Source organism: Taudactylus pleione, unplaced genomic scaffold, assembly GCF_031769625.1.
Source record: "Taudactylus pleione unplaced genomic scaffold, aTauple2 ptg000512l, whole genome shotgun sequence".
NCBI classification, from domain to species: domain Eukaryota; kingdom Metazoa; phylum Chordata; class Amphibia; order Anura; family Myobatrachidae; genus Taudactylus; species Taudactylus pleione.
In genome coordinates this window covers 3,411,370-3,430,845 of record NW_028284914.1, presented here as the reverse complement: position 1 = coordinate 3,430,845, position 19,476 = coordinate 3,411,370, and the positions used below count along the sequence as shown (strand labels likewise).

The 19,476-nt window shown below is 46.2% G+C and overlaps 1 protein-coding gene across 1 annotated transcript in view; it reads right to left on the bottom strand.

The window, feature by feature from the left end:
- Positions 1 to 7,498: 7,498 nt before the first annotated feature.
- The window catches only part of TRH (thyrotropin releasing hormone), a 35,356-nt gene continuing 23,378 nt past the window's right edge, over positions 7,499 to 19,476 (bottom strand). The window contains exons 2-3 of the mRNA XM_088450214.1: positions 14,123 to 14,323; positions 7,499 to 10,393 (exon numbers count right to left, since the gene is read on the bottom strand). Coding sequence (XP_088306340.1) covers positions 9,852 to 10,393; positions 14,123 to 14,318 — 738 coding nt within the window. The 5' untranslated portion in view covers positions 14,319 to 14,323 and the 3' untranslated portion in view covers positions 7,499 to 9,851. The remainder of the gene's footprint in view (positions 10,394 to 14,122; positions 14,324 to 19,476) is intronic.

Genomic DNA, 19,476 nt, shown 5'->3' with positions numbered 1-19,476 from the left:
CACAGACAAGTGGGCGTCTCAGTCCATGCACATTTGGCCGCACAGATGTACACAAGGGAAGGAGTTTGTCGCAGCGTTGGCATAAACTCGCAGACGGGCAAACTGCCAGTAGACGCTGCTACGGGCACTGTTGCGTGCGACTGAGAATCAGCCCCATGTTGCGTAGCTGAGTTTCTATCTCAGCTCTTCCATGTGTTTTCCTGAGCACCCAGGGGGTACAGTACTAAGTTAACTGATGCCATCTGCCCAATGTGCAGCTCCCGCTATGGAAATGTTCATTTATGTAGCCATTAAGATGTAAAGTGTGCCTAATCTTTTACTTTCTCATGAGAAGTTATGTGCCTTAGTAAATCACACCCAATGTCTCTAAATATTGCTGTTAACATTGGTTTTAGGCTATATTAAAGAGGGTATAAAATGGGCATTGTGAGTGTCCGTATCTAGGCTACCCAGGATTAGATTAGAATATAGCCGCAGTCACTACGGTGACCTGGAAAATCTTGCATTGCAGTCACAGTTCTCTCGCTTACTATCCTCCAACAAGCGTCTCTCAGATGTTCCGCTGCTCCCCTCATTAGGAGTGGAGATGGAGAGTTAATGAAAGCACCAGGGGGCAGAGCGGGCAGGGAGGGGCGGGCAGACCCTCTGGCTTTGATCAGCCTGTAGATTAGAAGTACCTGCTCGCATAAATCTGGAAACAGAGATTTAACTGGCAGCGTTTGAAGATTTCCTCTCGAGCTGCTAATTGCCCGAGTCTTTTACATTAATTGATTGGGCATCTAATTAGAGGTAGGGTGAGGAAGATATTCATGAGTGATGGTCCCAGGTGTCCCAGATCTCCGCTACATGACTGATTCATCACAGTCACAGAAGCCCAGGAGTCTGGTGAATCAAGAATTTTCCAGCCTGGGGTCAAGAAGGAGTTAACTGGTGTCTACAGTGGGCTAGTTACCTACCTACAGTAAGTGGGGAAAGTCACTTTGTCAGTTACAAGGTCATAGTTATTCCCATGTGCTATATATATATCTCCCCTAAGGTGACATCGGTGGTCCCGTCCCTTCTCCTCCAGCCCCTCCAGTTACTGGCACTCTGCAATTATTGATAGCACAAGGTTACATCAATCACTTATGTTCTTTCCCCTCATCAATTATTGCAGAGAGTGGACGCCTGGAGCCCTGAGATGAGCAATTTAAATGTCAGGGTAGTGTCCGAAAGGTGAGGGGATAACCTTGTCTCTGTGGCCATTAGGTCCGGGTCACCTGAGACGAGGGTCTCACCTTGCATCATAGGAATAATGGTCACTGTAAAAAAATATAAATATTGTCAGTTTAACGATTATTATGTCATGATCATAAACCCCCCAATTTAGACCTTGATAATAAAATGTACATTATTTTGATTCATTTCCATATTTTGTTTCTCCCAATAGTGATGCCATCCATACACTATGGGGGGCTGTGAGCCTCCCACTCCCCTCTGAAGCCCCCACTATGCTTTCGAAACAACAGAGCGGAGACCTCTTCTGTGCAAGCACCTGACTGTACAAGCTCAAAATAGTTCCCCCCGCTCTTCTAGCTAGGCTACAGCCGACTTGCCAGACCCCTACTCAAATTCTGCCCCAGTGCCGTGATGCCATCTGTAAAACCAGGCTCATAGGATCAGGATCGGTATGGCCGGCGGTTCAAATTCCGACAGTGACAGTCCGACAGAGGTGGAAATCTTGATCGTCTATTAAGGTAAGTATGCTAACCTAATCCCCCCCCTAACCCTAACCCTCCCTTAGGGGTGCCTATCCCTAACCTCCCCCCCAAGTGCCTAACCCTAATTCCCCCTATAAGTGCCTAAACCTAACCACCCCTACCCCGTTGCCTAAGCCTAAGTCCCCCGGGGGGTGCCTAACCCTAACCTCCCCCTGTGGTGCCTAACCCTAACCCCCCCTTCCCCTAGCCTAACCATAACCTCTCGGGGGGTGCCTAACCCTAAGTTCCCCCCCCCCCCCGGGAGCCCTAAACCTATCCCTCCCCCCCCCGTGGCTGTCCACACCCGGCTTACCTTCGATCGGTAAGCCGGGTGTCGGGCTCCCGGCGTGGGTCTAGTGACAGGCGTCGGAATTAAGACGCCTGTCATTAGACACTTGCCGGGATTAGACAGTCGGGAAGCCGGTGGTCGGGATTCCGTCCGTCGGCTTCCCTAATATAGGGCAGAGTTTCCTGAACTCTGTCATCACAGTCCATGTTTCAGTCCAGATGGTTAAATCATTGACCAATGTACTAAGCCTTGGAGAGAGATAAAGTACCAACCAATCAGCTCCTAACTGTCACGTTACAGGCTGTGTTTGAAAAAGGACTGTTAGGAGCTGATTGGTTGGTACTTTATCTCTGTCCACTTTATCTATCACCAAGGCTTAGTACTGTACATAGACCCCTAAGTCACCTGTGCTCAAGCATGAATAACCTTAAAACCTGGACTGCAACGACGGAATTTGGGAACCTCTGGAATAGTTTTTATTTAATGTATTATTTATTTAAACTCTGTTAAGAAACATTTGGCCGACAGTTCTATACTTAAATCCTTCTCTCAATTGCAGGAGAAGTTTTCTTTCCCTAGCTCATATTTTTTATAGATTTCTGCAATTTTGGTCATGCCTTAAGTATTCAGTTTATTAATGGTCCTCCTGCCATTCAGTCTTTTCCTATGAAGGCAGCACTTATCTCACTAGGCCCCTGCAGAGCTTTGTCTTTTATTTATTCATACCTTCTGTCTTATTATCATGAATCCAAATTACTTTGGGGCCTATTCATCATAACTAAACTTTCTCTGGCGGTAATAAGGTTTAGGACTGGCATGGAGTTCTACCTAATTACCGGAGAAATTCATCATTCCTCCTCCCTATAACTATTCCGAATGCTGTCATTTTTGCGATGACAGCTTTTCGAGAAATATCTAGTTATCCCTCTATACACTAACTTATCGCATCTGTAGGCAGTGCTGCGCATGCGCTGTTACATCTGTAAAACCAGCGCATGCGTAGCACTGCCTACAGATGCGGTAAGTTTGTGTCCCCCCTCTGCTCACCTGCCCCCCCTCCCCCCCCGCTCACCTCCCCCCCGTTCAGCACTTACCTGCTCGCGCATGAACAGCCTCCGGCTCCGTCTGCTATGCGGTCATGTGTTCTACCAGCAGAGCACAGTACTGTTTAGGAAAAAAAATATATATGTATATTTTTTTTTCTAAACCCTATTGTGTTCTGCTGGTAGAACACATGACCGCATAGCAGACGGAGCCGGAGGACGCACCAGAGCGCCGGAGGGTGACGTCGGGGGACCTGCACAGCTGTAAGCAGGTAAGTGTTACCTGCTATTCGCCACCTCACAGTGGCGAATAGTAACTACATCAAATTCCGAAAATACATAATTTTCGGAATTTGATGAATGCCATAATTTCCATATCCCCATACTAATGTACTAATGTATGGGGAGTGTGGAAATTAACGCAGGGGGACTTAGCAAGGAGATATCAGTGATATCTCCGGTGCTAAGTGGCTTCATGAATACTAAAGTAACGTTAATTAAGGAAAATGTCCTTAAAAACGTTATTTTAGTGTTGATGAATAGGCCCCTTTATCTTAAAAAGAAATGGGAGGCGGATGTTGGATCCTTAGATGATAGTGGCTGGGATATAGCTCTGAGTGGTCCTCGCAGCTCTGCCTCCATAAATATTTCGTCAAATTCAGTTATATATCTTACATAGAGTTTACTTAACCCCGATTAGGTTGGTTAAGTTTGGTGGCTGTACTTCTAATGCTTGCCCAAAATGTCAAACGGCTGTTGGTGCTTTTTGGCACTTACTATGGGATTGCCCCATACTTCAAATCTTTTTGAATGTTATATCCAGTACTGGGATACCTGCTTCTCTTCTTACGCCGGTGGTATGTTGTCTGGGGGTCTTGGAGGATACCGTTCTCAAATATGTGTACTTTGGCTAAGGTTAGCGTTACCCGGACCTGATTGGTGTCTCTGGGACCGGACTATTGTGCATGGCTTTCCTTGGTACGTTCCACAGTTTGGCATGATAAATACCTTTATCTAACTCGAGTTCAAATCCGACCGTATTTGGAGTAGATGGCAGAATTCCAGATATACTCTCCCTGATATATAAATGTTTATTGTGGTGATATCTTGGATTTAGCTGTTTTTTTATTTTTTTTATTTCAGTATATTTATCACACTGATCAACTTTTGTTTAATGTCTACGTATGGTATCTGTGCAGGATTGGGAGAAGCTTCTCTTCTCCCTTTCATTATTTAATTTTTTTTTCCTTTTATTTGACAATATAATATGTAATTGTTTATTGTGGGACATGTTTGGTACTATTGTGTAATAGATGTCCTAATCGCTATATACTCGTTAGTGTATTTCTGTGTTCAGGACTGAACTAAAGTATACTTGTTTTATATATATGTGGAGTATGTTTGCACAGATAGGACTCTTTCTACTAGTGTATTATTGTATGGTTGTATATACAGGTTGAGTCTCCCATATCCGTTATTCCAAAAACCGAAATATTCCAAAAACCGGAATATTTCGGTGTATATGTGACGTCACGATGTCACCTGACGTCGTGACGTCACTAGTATCAGCGGCCAATGACTAGCGGTGTGGGCGTGGTCCACACACCAGGCCACACCCCCACATCACCCGCCGGACCCCCAGCGGCAGCCGCCGGACCCCTCGTTACAGCCGCAGCACCCGCCGGACCCCTCGTGACAGCCGCAGCACCCGCCGGACCCTTCCGCCTTACCTGCCGGACCCTTCCGCCTCAGTCGCCGGACCCCTCACGACACCCGCCGGATCCCTGTAGCACCCGCCGGACCACCGCCACACCCCCGCCGGACCCCTGTATCACCCGCCGGTCCACCGCAACACATTCTGGACCCACCCGCAGCACACGCCGGGGCCTCCCGTGACACCCGCCGGGCCCCCCCCCAGGTATTCCGAAAACCGGAATAATCCAAAATCCGAAATGCTCGTGGTTCCGAGCATTTCGGATATGGGAGACTCAACCTGTATATTGCTACAAATGTGCACCACAATATTTTATGTCCATATATTTGCCATGTTACTGTATTAGTATTGTATTTTATTTTTTTTTCTGTTGGTATTTTGAAATTCCAATAAAAATTACTCAATTAAAAAAAACAAAAAAACATTTGGCCAATCAGATTACAGTGAGGTTGAGTTCACAGGATAAGTCAACTGATCACGTGGAGGCACTTTAAGTTCTCTTCTGAAATACCTCCGACATGCCTGCAGGAAGAAGTACCGTGCGGAGGCTTAGGTCTTTAGATGCAACCTTTATTGTATCATATACAGGCAGTAAAAGGACCATGCTTTTATATGTACAGGCTTTCAATATCAATATTAAAATATTTATGTACAGAATACACATATTTTTACCGACAACACACACAAAAAAAAAATTATTTTGTCTAGAAAAATAATTTTTCACATTCTTTTAATTTTTACACCCAAGAGAGAAGTGATTCTAATTTTTTTTATTATTCTTTTTTTTTGGGGGGGGGAGCATTTTTCTATGCACATAACAGAAGGCAAGATACACAACCATAAAATTGCATCCAGGGTGTGAAGGGATTGTGTTAGTGTGAATATATTAGATTCTACACAACCAGCTGGGCCGTTTGACATAGACACGATGTCCCCGGGCCTAATTCAGAGATGGTCGCTAATCCAATTGCATCTGTATTTCGCACGGAAGGCAGCTCCAAAAATATGCAAATGTTTCCAAAGCTTTCCCGAGCATAGGGACGCCCACTGCTGCCCTCTCATATCCATCCAACATCACGCACCAGCGTAAACATCGGTAACATCGACGCAGATCAGGCAGCCACGCAACATGGGCGGCAAGTCTGACCTGTCTCAAACGGGATGTAGTTTATAGACAGGTGGGCTAAATGCCGCCGGTCTATATCCCAACAGCAGAAGCCCGACTATGGACTTAAGATAGGCATTGAAATACCGACGGCCTAGCGTATATCCCTGAATAAGGCCCTCTGCCAGCTGTGTGTAACCACAAAACCATGGCGTCATTCCAACTAATAGCCATTATTAATGATCATTTAGAATGATTTTTGTACAACTCCCGAAGGTATAACTCCTATATCTAAGTTTCAGGTTTTGTGGTCAAAAATTGCTGAAGGGCTTTTCCACTAACAGAATACTTCATCTATTGGTTAGTACGCGCCCTACTGCAACTTGTATTACACGCCTCAGCTTATCTCCCTGGCCTTTATATCATACCCCTTTTACACCAGAGCTAAAACCCGGTAAAACCGGGCAGCTCCTTGGTGTAAAAGGGGATTCGGTTGGTTTCCCGGGTGGAGTGACCGGCAATCCAACCCAGGTAACTTGCAGGGTTTTACACGGGAATAATCCGTTAAACCCTGCAGTGTAAATGGCGCGATCCGGGTCACGGTGACCTGGATCGTGCCGCATGCCTGCGATTGGCCGGCTTCAGTGGCACTTTCAGATGACATCAACTCCAAGCGGCCACTTCAGCACCGGAAAAGCCGGGTCACTGCAGACCCGGCTCCGGTGTGAACGTCGCCGACTAGGGAATATCCTGGGTCGGCGCCAGATACATTCCAGGTCTGATCCGGTTTGGAACCATGTTCCAACCTCTGGGTCAGACCCGGAATTTAGGTATAAAAGCAGTATAAATCAGGCAGCGCAGGTTCTGTACGCTATCTTAGTATGTCTGTGCAGAGATGACAAAACAAAATGAGCCGGCCTGGTAAATATATCCCTGAAGAACACGATAAGTAGGTATTTAGTAGATGATATAGAAGGGCATATACTAACTAACCAATAAATAATACCAGTAATACATGGGCATAACCCCCCTTATTATACATTTATATTATGCCAACATATTCCACAGGCAGTAAATACCATAACCGTATAGCATCATAAAGTCTGATACTCATTCATAATCTCGGGCACATTAATACATCGTTATGCATGAATTACATTATGTTTTTGTGCAGTAATTGTAAATGGAATTTTGTTGCTTAGATTGTTTATTTTGTGGTGAGAGACCAGACCCGCAACAATCAGTAATTAATACATTAAAATGTAATTGTGCCTTTTGTTATTTACTTATAATTAGTGTAATGGTGTCTTAAACATTTCTTAGTACATGTGTATATGTCATTAGATGTGTAATGATGTGATATCTATTCAGTTTATATACCGCCTTTGTTTATATTGTTCTTAATGTAACAAACAGCGTAAAATGTAGAACTATTGTACTATATGCAGAGGTTCCCAAACGCAGTCCTCAAGGCTCCCCAACAGTCCAGGTTTTAGAGATATCCATGGTTGAGCACAGGTGACTTAATTACGAGTAGTACCTCAGTCTATTTGATTTAACCACCTGTGCTCAACCATGGATTTCTCTAAAACCTGACCTGTTGGAGAGCCTTGTGGACTGCGTTTGGGAACCTCTCTGTACTATAGGTCTAATAGTCCGACCCTCCAACATGACCCGTTGCACCAGGTACAAAATGCTCTGCTCCTGGACTCCCCACCTAATGTATTATTGCAGCCACCTGTGGTGAAACACCTGTCTCATCAGTTATTTAGTTTAGCACAGGTGACTGTAATCATACATTAGGTGGGAAATCCAGGAGCAGAGCATTGTGTAGCTAATGGAAGGGGTCATGTTGGAGGGTAGGAGGTGTATGCTTATAGGTTATACATTATAATTGCGGGTGACAATGGAGGCATGTGAGCCCCCCAATCACTGCTTAATTAGATACACAATATGTGGTTAGACAGCTATCTATATTTAATTGTCTCAATAACATTTTGAGGAACTATAGGTTGCCCCAACCTGCTATAAATGACACAAACTGTAAACCGATTGTTGTAACGTAGTTGCCAAAATCATACTCCCACACCCTTCCTACACACAGTTAAAACGTCTTGTTATTGGCCTGAAGGCTTTGGGAAGGCCTCTGCCTGATTTACTACGGCTAAGACGAATGAAAATGTACAATTAGCATATGGTCTATGTAAAGCTGCATACACACGTAACGATTTTGTTAGTGGACGATTTTCGTTCAGTTTTTCCTTTGAAAAAGTGAACGATTTTTTGAAGTGTAATGAACGATTTTTTTCAACGATGAACGAAAAATATTCCTTCCCTTAATGAAAATCGTTAAGTTGGTCAGTCAGAAATGGACGATGAACTACAAATTACAAACGGGAACGCGCATGAACGATTATCGTTCATCACTATAACTCAGAAACTGAACGATTTAATGAACGATTGAACGATAACTACGTCGTTATAGTTAAATCGTTCAAAAAATCATTACGTGTGTATGCACCTTAACGTTTACGTACTACATGTGTGGGGGCTGGATACTGTAACTCCCATAACTAATGCTATAATCCAGAGATTGACGCTGCTGGGTCACCAGACACAATGTGACTCTTAAATTCTTATACATTGCACAAGCAGAATTCTGTAGATGTGCAAAATATAAATGTTCACATTGTGTATATATATATTAAACATCTATAGTCCTGTTTCCTATGTGACTCGGTTATCCTGAAACTATAATCAAAAGGCATAGAGTTTGTATGTTCTCAGTGTGGAGTTTGTATGTTCTACACTTGTTTGCACTATTTTTTTGTTTTGTTTTGTTTTTACTGGGTGCTCCTGTTGCCTCCCAAGCTCCAAAGACATACTGGTAGGTCTATTGACTTCTGGTAAAATTAACCGTACTATGTGTGTGTATAATATGTTCCTGTCTTGTAGGGAAATCAGATTGTGTACTCCACCGGGGCAGGGTCTGATGTGAATGATTAAATATTTTGTTTAAATGATACGTAATAGGCACTATATAAATAACAGATAATTAGAAATAATGATAATAGTGCTAATTCAAGTGATGAAATTATTATATAGCATCAGTCTTGCTATGATTTGGACATTTTCTAGCAATGATTTAGAAGTTATGCTTTGGAGCAGATATTTTGTTGAGGAAACTCTCTAGCTAAGGTGGAAGCAGGATAAAGGGTGACAGTGACCCCGTCTATATTTTATTGGAAAAGGAAGCTGTCTTGCATTGCGACGTGTCTGCAGCCTTCCCTCATCTTCCCTGAATTGTCTCTGACTGCTGTCAGACATGACAGGAGAGAGAATTAAACGCCACCCATGCCCCCTTACTGAGAAGGTCTTCCTTACATATAAGCAAGTGCTCATTGGGGTACTAGACCTTCCATACTTTGTATATAATAAACCCATCATGGATAGACCAGTGAGAGAAATGTCTGCAATAAAATAAACGACGGGTAGAAAGATTCAGTCAGGACACGATGCCGTGAATCTGGTAGATGTGAATTTAAAACGTAATATGTATTGGGGACCAATTACTGTATCTTTTCTACTCTGAGATTGACACACAAGACGGAGGGAATGTAGAATGGACCTCAATCTGTATTAAACGATTAAAACATTAATACAAGAGTAAAATAAATATATTCATCATCAAATAAAACAATATTAATACCAACATACTGTCCCTGACCGGGCTAGTTAGTTGTTGGTAGAGACTGAGGAATGTTACCGTCTTACACCAGCAATGGGTGCGGAGATGTTACATGTGCTGGTACCCTGTAGACACAATGCCGAGGGTATTTGTTAGAAGGTAATGGGGGTCGCACTGTTGGACTCATGGTTGCAGGTAGAATCGTGTTGGTCTCCAGACGTAGAGGGGTCAGTTGAGGTGATGCTTTAACTGGTCTCAGGAATGTAGGAGCACTTACTTCTGGGTTGAAGGGACCTCCGCTTCCCAAGCTGACCTCCTCCCAGGGTGTTGTCGCTTCTCTTCCAGCCGCCCCCTGTTCACATTGTCTAGGAGCTCCAGCAGAAGACTTCCCTTGCTGCAGTTGAAAGGGTCTTGCCCTTCACATGGGGGGACATAATCAAAGTTCTCTGGTTCTAGATACCTCTTACCAGGGTGCTGGCGTTTCTCTAAGTCTTGGAGGTCTTCCATCTCAGTGTCTTCATCATCATCCCACAATCTCTTTCCTGGATGCTGACGCTTGGTATAGCCCATGTTCCTCTTGCCTGGGTGCTGCCTTTTGGAGACATCAGTCAGGAGACCCAAGGGAGGGTTAGAGTTATCCATAAACTGATCCCCTAGGGGGGATCTCCTTCCTGGGTGCTGCCTCTTTGGCAGCTCCAGGTACAAATCGCTGTCTTCTCTTTTGCCTGGGTGCTGTCTCTTCTCCACATCCTCAATTATTCTTTTACCTGGATGCTGTCTCTTGGAGATCCAATCCATCATGGGGGAGTCTGTGTCTAAAATAAAGATAACACCAGATGAATGTATAAAGCTCAACTCCAGAATTGTGTAAATATAATATTGTTCTAAAATCACTGTCTGCATTTATTGTATCTCTTCTATCCTTTTTATATAGGTAATAGTTTATGTTTTGATTGGGGGAGGGGTCATTATTTTTTATTACGGCATATAAGAGAAGATGGGATATTGAAAGTTTTGGTACATAAGGTCAGGGGCACCGTGAGTGGCAGAGAGGGGCCAGTGCAAAACACCTGTTCTTTATTGTGGCCCAGGCTACCATGGAGCAACGGCCCCATCCCCAAGATGGCATAACCACTCCCCATGTGGTACAGCATGTAAAGAGAGCCCGAGTATCCCAATGGGATTTAGTCATACAACCCTTCCTTGGCCACTCCTCCTAGTACCCTGTGGGTCCTATGAATCTCCTAGGGGTGGGGATTTTTAGCCCAGTTTAAGAATGATGGGACTGTAATACATATGGAATACAATGGGGCAGTAATTACTAATTATGTTGGTGCAAGCAGAACATTTTGGAGGAATGATACCAAATGCAAAAAGTTTAGTTGGATGGACATCTTTTTTCTTTTTTCCTCTCAAAATATCTCCATACTGTAGGTTAGTGAGACAGACTGACAGACAGACAGGGATAGTGTCCAGCTGTGGTGAGGTTGAAACTGGGGTCAGCATTAATACTGTCTAGGACTGAATTGGTCTTTTCAAAAGATAATCAGGAATGTGTTTGGAATGTATGGTTTTTAGGTCTGAACTTAACATTCATGAAGAATCTCCATTCTGAGGCTCATAGCGGAACCATTTTGTGCCATGTTCCAATATTCAGTCAATCAACTCACTATGGGCTCTATTTACTACAATCCGCATTTTGAATGCAGATTGTAGTGTGATATTACCGACTGAATTCGCATTGTGTATTCAGCCAATATCACAGAGATTTACTAAAAATCTCTTGCAGGGACAGAGCTTGCGATAAAGCTCTGTCCCTGCGAATCCCCTCTGCACACTTATCACGGTAGCTAAGTCCCGCCCCCACAATCGTGACAACCCTCCCCGCAACTCCACCACACGACCCCCCCTCACTTAATTGCACTTACCTCCGGTGATCAGGCTCCGGTGATGTCCTCCATGGCTCCAGTCAGCTGATCTCCCATCCTGCACTGGGACCCGGTCACCTGATGACCGGGTCCCAGTGCAGGATGGGAGACCAGCTGACCAGAGGGAGGAGATCACCGGAGCACCGATCTCCGGTCCCTGGACAGAGGTAAGTTATTATTTTTTTTACAATTTTTTTTTTTGCAGTGTATCAGCATGTGGTCTGTTTAGACCACACAGGCCCCTGGGTCCAGGGGGGCCCCACACCGCATACCCTGCACCCATAATATTACTTACCTCTCCGGAGCCCCACATCGGCGCAGGCGTCCGGTGCTGTAAAAGACTGGAAAATGGCTCCGGGCTCTGCTCTGCCTGTTAGAGCGGAGCAGGAGACTGGTAACTGGGGGAGACCATGGATACCACAGGGCTTCCCCCGGTATTTTTTTCACTATTTATTTTTAGTAGCTACCAGGCAGATCGCATTTCCCATTACAGTTATGGGAAATGCGATCTGATAACTAAAAATAAGTGATAATTAGGGGTTGGAGAAGAATTTTACGAATTCTACTCCAATTGCCCTTTAGTAACTTTAGGTGAAACTAAAATAATGTGAAAAGGGTGTGAAAACACAAAACACCCTTTTTCACTTTATTTTAGTAAAAATAATGATAATAAATAGAGCCCTATGAAGTGACTGACTATTTTATGAACATTGGTTCACACCACAAAATAGCTGCCCTGTAACCATAGGGTTAATACTTTAATTTCTACCTTTCCCAAGCAGCAAATGTACCGTGCAGTATTTGTTCATGTATATTTTTAGAGAATGGGCTAAGTGTTAGGTCAAACAGGACGTGAAGAGACCTAGGTGCAGTAAGCTCATAAGTAACAGTTGGTAGTAGAAGTACCTGGTGTAAGCAATCCACACACCATGAATGGTCAGTGTGAGATGGACACAGTAGTTTAGTCAGGAGAGAGTCAAGGAGAATATACGCAGGGGCGTAGAGAGGCCGGCCGGGCCATATGTGAAGGGGGCGTAGCCTAACCCCCTTAGTATATATATATTTTTTAAAGATTTTTGCAACGGCACTGGGGAGGGGGGCTGGGCTGCTGTGATTTAAGAGGGAGGTGGGGCAGCGCCGGACCTGGGCCCCGCACCGGACCCCTCCACCAACCCGGTCCTGGGTACAGGGCTGCCTACAGCTGCGCCGGGCCCAGGTGACAGGGGGCATGGCCTAGTCACGGTAGGCGTGGCCACACCCCGATAGAAAAAATATATATTTGCATGGGGCGGGGGACGCTGTGTGCCCCTCAGCCCAGCGCACAGCCATAGGCATAGTAGACTGCTCCGGCTGCTGCTTTTGCAGCCGCGAGCAGTCTCCCAGTGCAGCCCACCACACGCTGCTGTGACATGAGGGAGGAGGAGCGGTGCCGGGCCCCTCCAGCAAGCCCGGGTAATTAGTAACCGCTCCCCCCCCCTCTCGGCGCCACTGCCTGGGTAATCAGTAACCCCACCCCCCTCTCGGCGTCCCTGAGTATATGAAGAGTGGTGCCCTATGGTGAAGAGGGAAGTGGTAGGAAGAGAATTCATCAGAAGGAAGGATGGGGGATCCGTGTAAGGCAGTAATACAACATGCACCTGTGCTTACATGTCTGCCAGTGTGACCATCCGTTATCCATATGAAGGACATATTTGACCACATATAAGTTGAGTATTGATGCACCAATAGACTGTAATTCTACCCGTTATGTTCTTTTATAATAAACTGCTGTTTGTTTATATAACCTTATAAATCTGGTTACTCGCATCTTTACTCAATTACGTGGTGTTTCCTCACCGATAACCGTGTGTTATAAAGTTCCCCCACTGTGTGTAGAAGGTGGCTAAACGCAAACCCTTCAATATGACCCCTACCGCCACGTACAAAATACTCTGCTCAGGGGAGTATCTATAATGGTTGCAGGGTGTGCGGGGAACACGGGCCCCTGGGTCCAGGGGGGCCCCACACCGCATACCCTGCACCCATAATATTACTTACCTCTCCGGAGCCCCACATCGGCGCAGGCGTCCGGTGCTGTAAAAGACTGGAAAATGGCCGCGGCGGCCATTTTTCCGTCGTTTGCGCATGCGCAGTACAGAAAAAATGCCCGCTGCTGCCATTTTCCAGGTGACCTGTGCAGACACCACAGACTCTGGGCACACTCTAGTGCCCGGAGTCTACAACTCTGGCGCTGGTCGCGCACAGCTCACTGCGCTGCCGTCCGCCGGGCAGAGAGGAGGGGGCCCGTGTTGGAGACTACACACGGGCCCCCTCCTCTCTAGAAACGCCCCTTGGCTCTACTCCTGGACTTCCCACTTCTTTTATGATTGCAGTCAGGGCCATAACTCGGGATGTGCAACCAGTGCCGCCGTATAGTGCGCGGGGCTCTGTGAGTGGCACCGTCGCAGTCACCTCTGTTTAAACACAAATTCTCATCGGTTATCTAGTTCATCAAAGGTGACTACAATCATAAATGAAGTGGGGAGTCCAGGAGCAGAGCATTGTGTACCTGATGGAAGGGTCTGTAAACGCTAACAAGAAGTGCGCATTAACTAGCGTGTAGCGGCTTCCACGCACCTCTACCACTCTGCTCCTCTTCAATTCTATGGAGGATGCTGCGAATCAGCGCCCCCTGCGCTCTCTTCAGTACGCTGCTGAGGTCCAAGGTCTCATCCGGCAGCGTCACCTCTTCTTCGGGCAAAGGCTGGTCCTGTGCCCTCACCATATATGACAAAGCTGTTCCTATTAGTAGCAGCCATCCAGCGGAAAACATCGCCCCTGCAATGCAGAAGGAACGTAGTTAGTGCCACTATTCATCCATAACGCTGTACAGTCAGGTGTCACAGCAGGTAACCACATGGCGCTGCACATAATTATCGCCACAAAGCAGCTTGTAATCCGCGGACACTGCCATGATCCGTAGAAGTAGAAAGATCTAGCACTCTGTTCACTTAACCAATTATTACCCCTTATAAAGAAAGCAGTATTTATGACTGGAATTGTATTCTCACCATCAGCTGCTATCATGGATTGGTATATGCTCAACCCTATACAAAAAACAAACAAGTATACAAAATATAGACAGCGCTAAATGACAAGAAATATTTAATACTGTTCACCTTATAAAAACAATAAAAAAAAGATAAATTGCAAAACACCGGCCGGTGTAACCACTTAGTATAACACAATTGGTATTAAAACATAGCCTCTGATTTTATTGGAATAATCATATATACAGTATCTTCTGCTTTTTATAAATCCGGATCACATGTATATGCTTAATAATGCTATGGATTTACAAAGTGTCATATGGGAATGATATATTACGCAGGAATCTGTATGTAATGCCGGCTGTCAGGATATGGACAGCGGCATCCCGATGGTTGATATGCCGACAGGGGTCGGGTGAGTATACTTACCCTCCCCCCTTCTCCTCCTAATCCTAACCCTCCCTTCTTGTATCCATTCCTAACCCTAACCCGGTATGCAGTCGGGAAGCTGGCGGACCTAATCCCGACAGCCGGCTTCCCGACTGTCATATCCCGGCAAGGGTCTAAAGACAGGCGTCGATATGCCGACGCCTGTCATTAGACATACGCCGGGAGCCCGACGCCCAGCATCCCGATCGAAGGGACACCGGGCGCCAAGAGCGGATAGCTGCGTGGGGGGGGAGGGTTAGGTTTAGGGTTCTCGAGGGGGACTTAGGGTTAGGCACCCCCCCGGGAGGTTAGGTTTAGGCTAGGGCAAGGGGGGGTTAGCGTTAGGCACCCCCGGGGGGGAGCCTGGGTTAGGCACCCCCCCTGGGGACTTAGGTTTAGGCAGCAGGGAAGGGGGGGTTAGGTTTAGGCACTTAGAGGGGGACTTAGGGTTAGGCACTGGGGGGGATGGTTAGGGTTAGGCACACCTAAGGGAGGGTTAGGGGGTAGAAATAGGTTAGTATATACTTACCTTTGACCATCGTGATTTCCTCCTCTGCCCGGATGCCGCTGTCAGGATTCCAACCACCGGGCATGGGCCCAGAGGTAAATCATACCGATTCCCCGTAACTCTCCCCACCCCGCACCCTAACCCTCCCTACCCCGCACCCTAACCCTCCTCCCCCCTTCCTGCCTAAACCCAACCCTCCCCCCTTCACTTCCTAAACCTAACCCCCCTCCCAAGGGCACCCCATCTTACCTTCATTCATGCAGCCATAACCCTGGATTCTGGCGTCGGGATTAAGATAGGCGTCTGTATTTCGACGCCTAGTTTAAGTCCCTTGTCGGGTTTCCACCGTCAGGATTGAGACCGGGGGCATTGCGGCCGCCGGTCTGATAACTACGTCCCATTACGCATATACATGTGATCCGGATTTATGAAAAAAGCAGAAGATGGCCTTTGATTTTATTAGAATATACATATATATGTTTTAATAGCGCTGTCTATATTTTGTATAGCTGCTGTGATCTCACTGCCTGTTGTGTTTAAAGAAAATAACAGGATTTGCATTTAATTATTACATATCAACACAATTACATACAACCCTTAAACCTGTCTCCAGTAGACGCTGCACACTCTGTAATTTTATCTGTAAGGAGAACTCCCCAAAATCCCAAATTACAACGCCTGTAAAATCAGGTTTCACACAAACGTGGTTAAGCATTAACCCTGGTGGCGAAGGGGGGGGGGGGGGGGGGTGTAATTGTCATAAATGCTGAGGGTCCAGTATCTGGTTATTTTCTTTGGGTTAAAGACAGATGATATACAGAATACTTTTCTCAGGTCCTTTTAGGGGGTGCTTCTGATGGGACAGGGTGCTGTACAACCTGACGCAGCATTTAGCCAGTGTACATACAGTATATCTTCTAACATATTCAATGCCTGAAAAAGGACTAAGGGGAATATTTACTAAGCAGCGGATTTTCAAAACTTTTACAAAAAAAGTTGTCCATGACTGTTATAACCTGATTGGTTGCTGTAAACAACAAAACCATTCTTCCTACGTACCAGCTTTGATAAATAATTCTAAAAATATTTACCAAAGACACGGAATTGACGCAATAGTATTTAATTTAGGACTCAAAACTCGGGAGACATTGGGTAAAAGTAATTGCTCCTGGCTCCACGACACAATGCGCATATTGTTTAATACATAGGGCCGTATTCAATTAGAAGCGAAAAGTCCCGTACTTTTTGCATGCCGGACTTTTCGCCGACCGCTGGTTTTGCATGCGAAAAAGTATCGCGCGCGCCCCCGCTTATCCCCGTATTCAATTCCAAAGTACACAAAAACGCATCCCGGGGAAACTTAAACAGGCGAAAAGTGCTGGCAGATATGGGGAAATCAGCCTGACACCCCCCAAAAGATGCACTGACATGAGGGATCACTATGGATACCCCCGAATAGCCCTGCTGGAGGTATATGGGTGCTTAAATTCTCTCAATTGGTGCTATTTTGTGTCTTTGCACAAGTGGTGAAGAATAGCATTTAGCAGTTTTTTTTGGACAAAATAAGTAGCCCCTGTAAATTTGGGGTACATGAAAATGGGTGCTAGCATGGTTAAAAATGACTAAAGTGAGATCTTAAAAAGCGTTAAAAACGCACCTTCAGCCAACACCTATAATAAAGAAAAACCTCCCCCATACTTGCAGATCCCCCCAAGTCATTTTTGCTAGTTTGTAACTTTGTACCCCAACTTTGTTTTTATTTTTGTTTTTTTGCCCCCTTTTTCAAAGTAATTATTTTGGGGCGTTTTTTAATTGTTTATTTTAAAAAATTATTTACGCAGTTTACCTTTAGGGACCTGTCCTAAGAGTTCAGGGTGGTTTCCCCACCTTTGCACCCCAAAACCGCAACTTTTTTCCGCCACCTATTCATAGGCGAAACTTTTCCGCTGGGTTACTGGGTACATTACATTGTGTTTTCGCACCAGTGAAAAGTCGCAACAATTGAATACGGGGATAAGTTTCCGCCGGCGAAATGAGGTCACCGGCGAATTTTTTTTGCAAAAGCCGGCTTTTCGTCGCTAATTGAATACAGCCCATGCACTCTTAGGTGAAGAAAGAGACATAACTGATTTAGGGGATCGTCCAAATGTCACTGTGTCAGCAGGGAACGCAGTTGCTTATACGCACGCATTCGGACGATTGTTGCGTACTGCGCATGCGTATGCATCGCAGTGTGCATGCGCAAACTAGCCACTGCGATCGGGAAAACGATCGCAGAGGATACACAGACCCATGGCAGAGTGATTGTCAGGAAGTGCCGTTTGTGGGTGGTGACGGGGGGTGGTCGGGCGAATGCAGGTGTCCCAGTGTGTTTCAACGGCGTTGCAGGGGCGTGCATAAATTATTCACTGTGATACCATACGTAGCCTGAGGTCTCATAGCGTGCGCTGAAGTAAGCAATTCCTGAATGAGGTCTGACCTGCCTTACCTGTGCGCATGGATCCGATGTTACCGATTGTTTCGCTATGTTGACAAAGTATGTGAGTAAGGGGACGTGGGCTACCTAATGTTACGCTGCGTTCACAATGTGAATGCAAACATTTACATATCACCGCTGATATTAGCAACTGCGTTGCGTGCGTATAAGCAGAATAGCGATCCGTAGTGAATCAGGCCCTGTGAGCGGTACCGCCAGGCGACACTTTTACTTTTCTTGACATGCACGTGTCTTTCATAGACCAATAATTCCCTATACTGTATATTACAGCACATAGGCCTGCATGCCTGGGGGGGATTTGTATGAAAGAGGTGTGTGTATATGTGTCAGTGTGTGTGTGTGTATCTGTGTCAGTGTGTGTGTGTCAGTGTGTGTGCATCTTTGGCAGTGTATGTGTGTGTGTATCTGTGATGAAGTGCTGAGAGACGACGCAGGGGGGGAGGTAATGGTGTGCTGAGAGACGACGCAGGGGGGAGGTAATGGTGTGCTGAGAGATGACACAGGGGGGAGGCAATGGTGTTGCTGAGAGACGACGCAGGGGGGAGGTGATGGTGTGGCTGGAGAGATGACATAGGGGGAAGAAGATGGTGTGCTAAAAGATGACGCAGGAGGGGAGGCAATGGTGTGGCTTAGATACGACGCAGGGGGGAGGCAATGGTGTGCTGAGAGATGACGCGGGGGGGAGGCGATGGTGTGGCTGAGAGCCGATGCAGGGGAGTAGGCAATGGTGTGTTGAGAGACGATGCATGGGGGGAGGCAATGGTGTGCTGAGAGACAACGCAGGGGGGGAGGCAATGGTGTGCTAAAAGACGACACAGGAGGGGAGGCAATGGTGTGCCAAAAGATGACGCAGGGGGGGTGCAATGATGTGGCTGTGAGACGACGCAGGAGGGGAGGTGATGGTGTGGCTAAAAGATGACGCAGGGAGGGAGGCAATGGTGTGCTGAGAGACGACGCTGGGAGGGAGGCAATGGTGTGCTGAGAGAAGATGCAGGGGAGGCATTGATGTGGCTGAGAGATGACGCAGGGGGGAGGTGATGGTGTGCTGAGAGACGATGCAAGGGGGAGGTGATGGTATGGCTGAGAGATGACACAGGGGGGAGGTGATGGTGTGCTGAGAGACAACGCAGGGGGGAGGTGATGGTATGGCTGAGAGACGACGCAGGGGGGGAGGTGATGGTGTGCTGAGAGCCAATGCAAGGGAAGATTGTGTGGCTGAGAGAAGCAGGGGGAAGAAAGTTACACAGGGGAAGGAGTCTGGTTGAACCGCTGTTGTATGATGATGACCTTCTTAATATTCCTACACAAACAGGCATCTTCCGGACGATGTGACCTACACAAATAGTGAATACCGACGGAAGACGCCGTTTTCCCAGGGAGGATACATTTCTTCAGAGGTTCAATGTTGTGAGAAACTACCGTATAGGTAAGGTGCATATAGAATGGAAAGGAATGTTCCCAGAGTGACGAGAAATGGGTGGCGTGTCATGTTGACACACCCCATTTT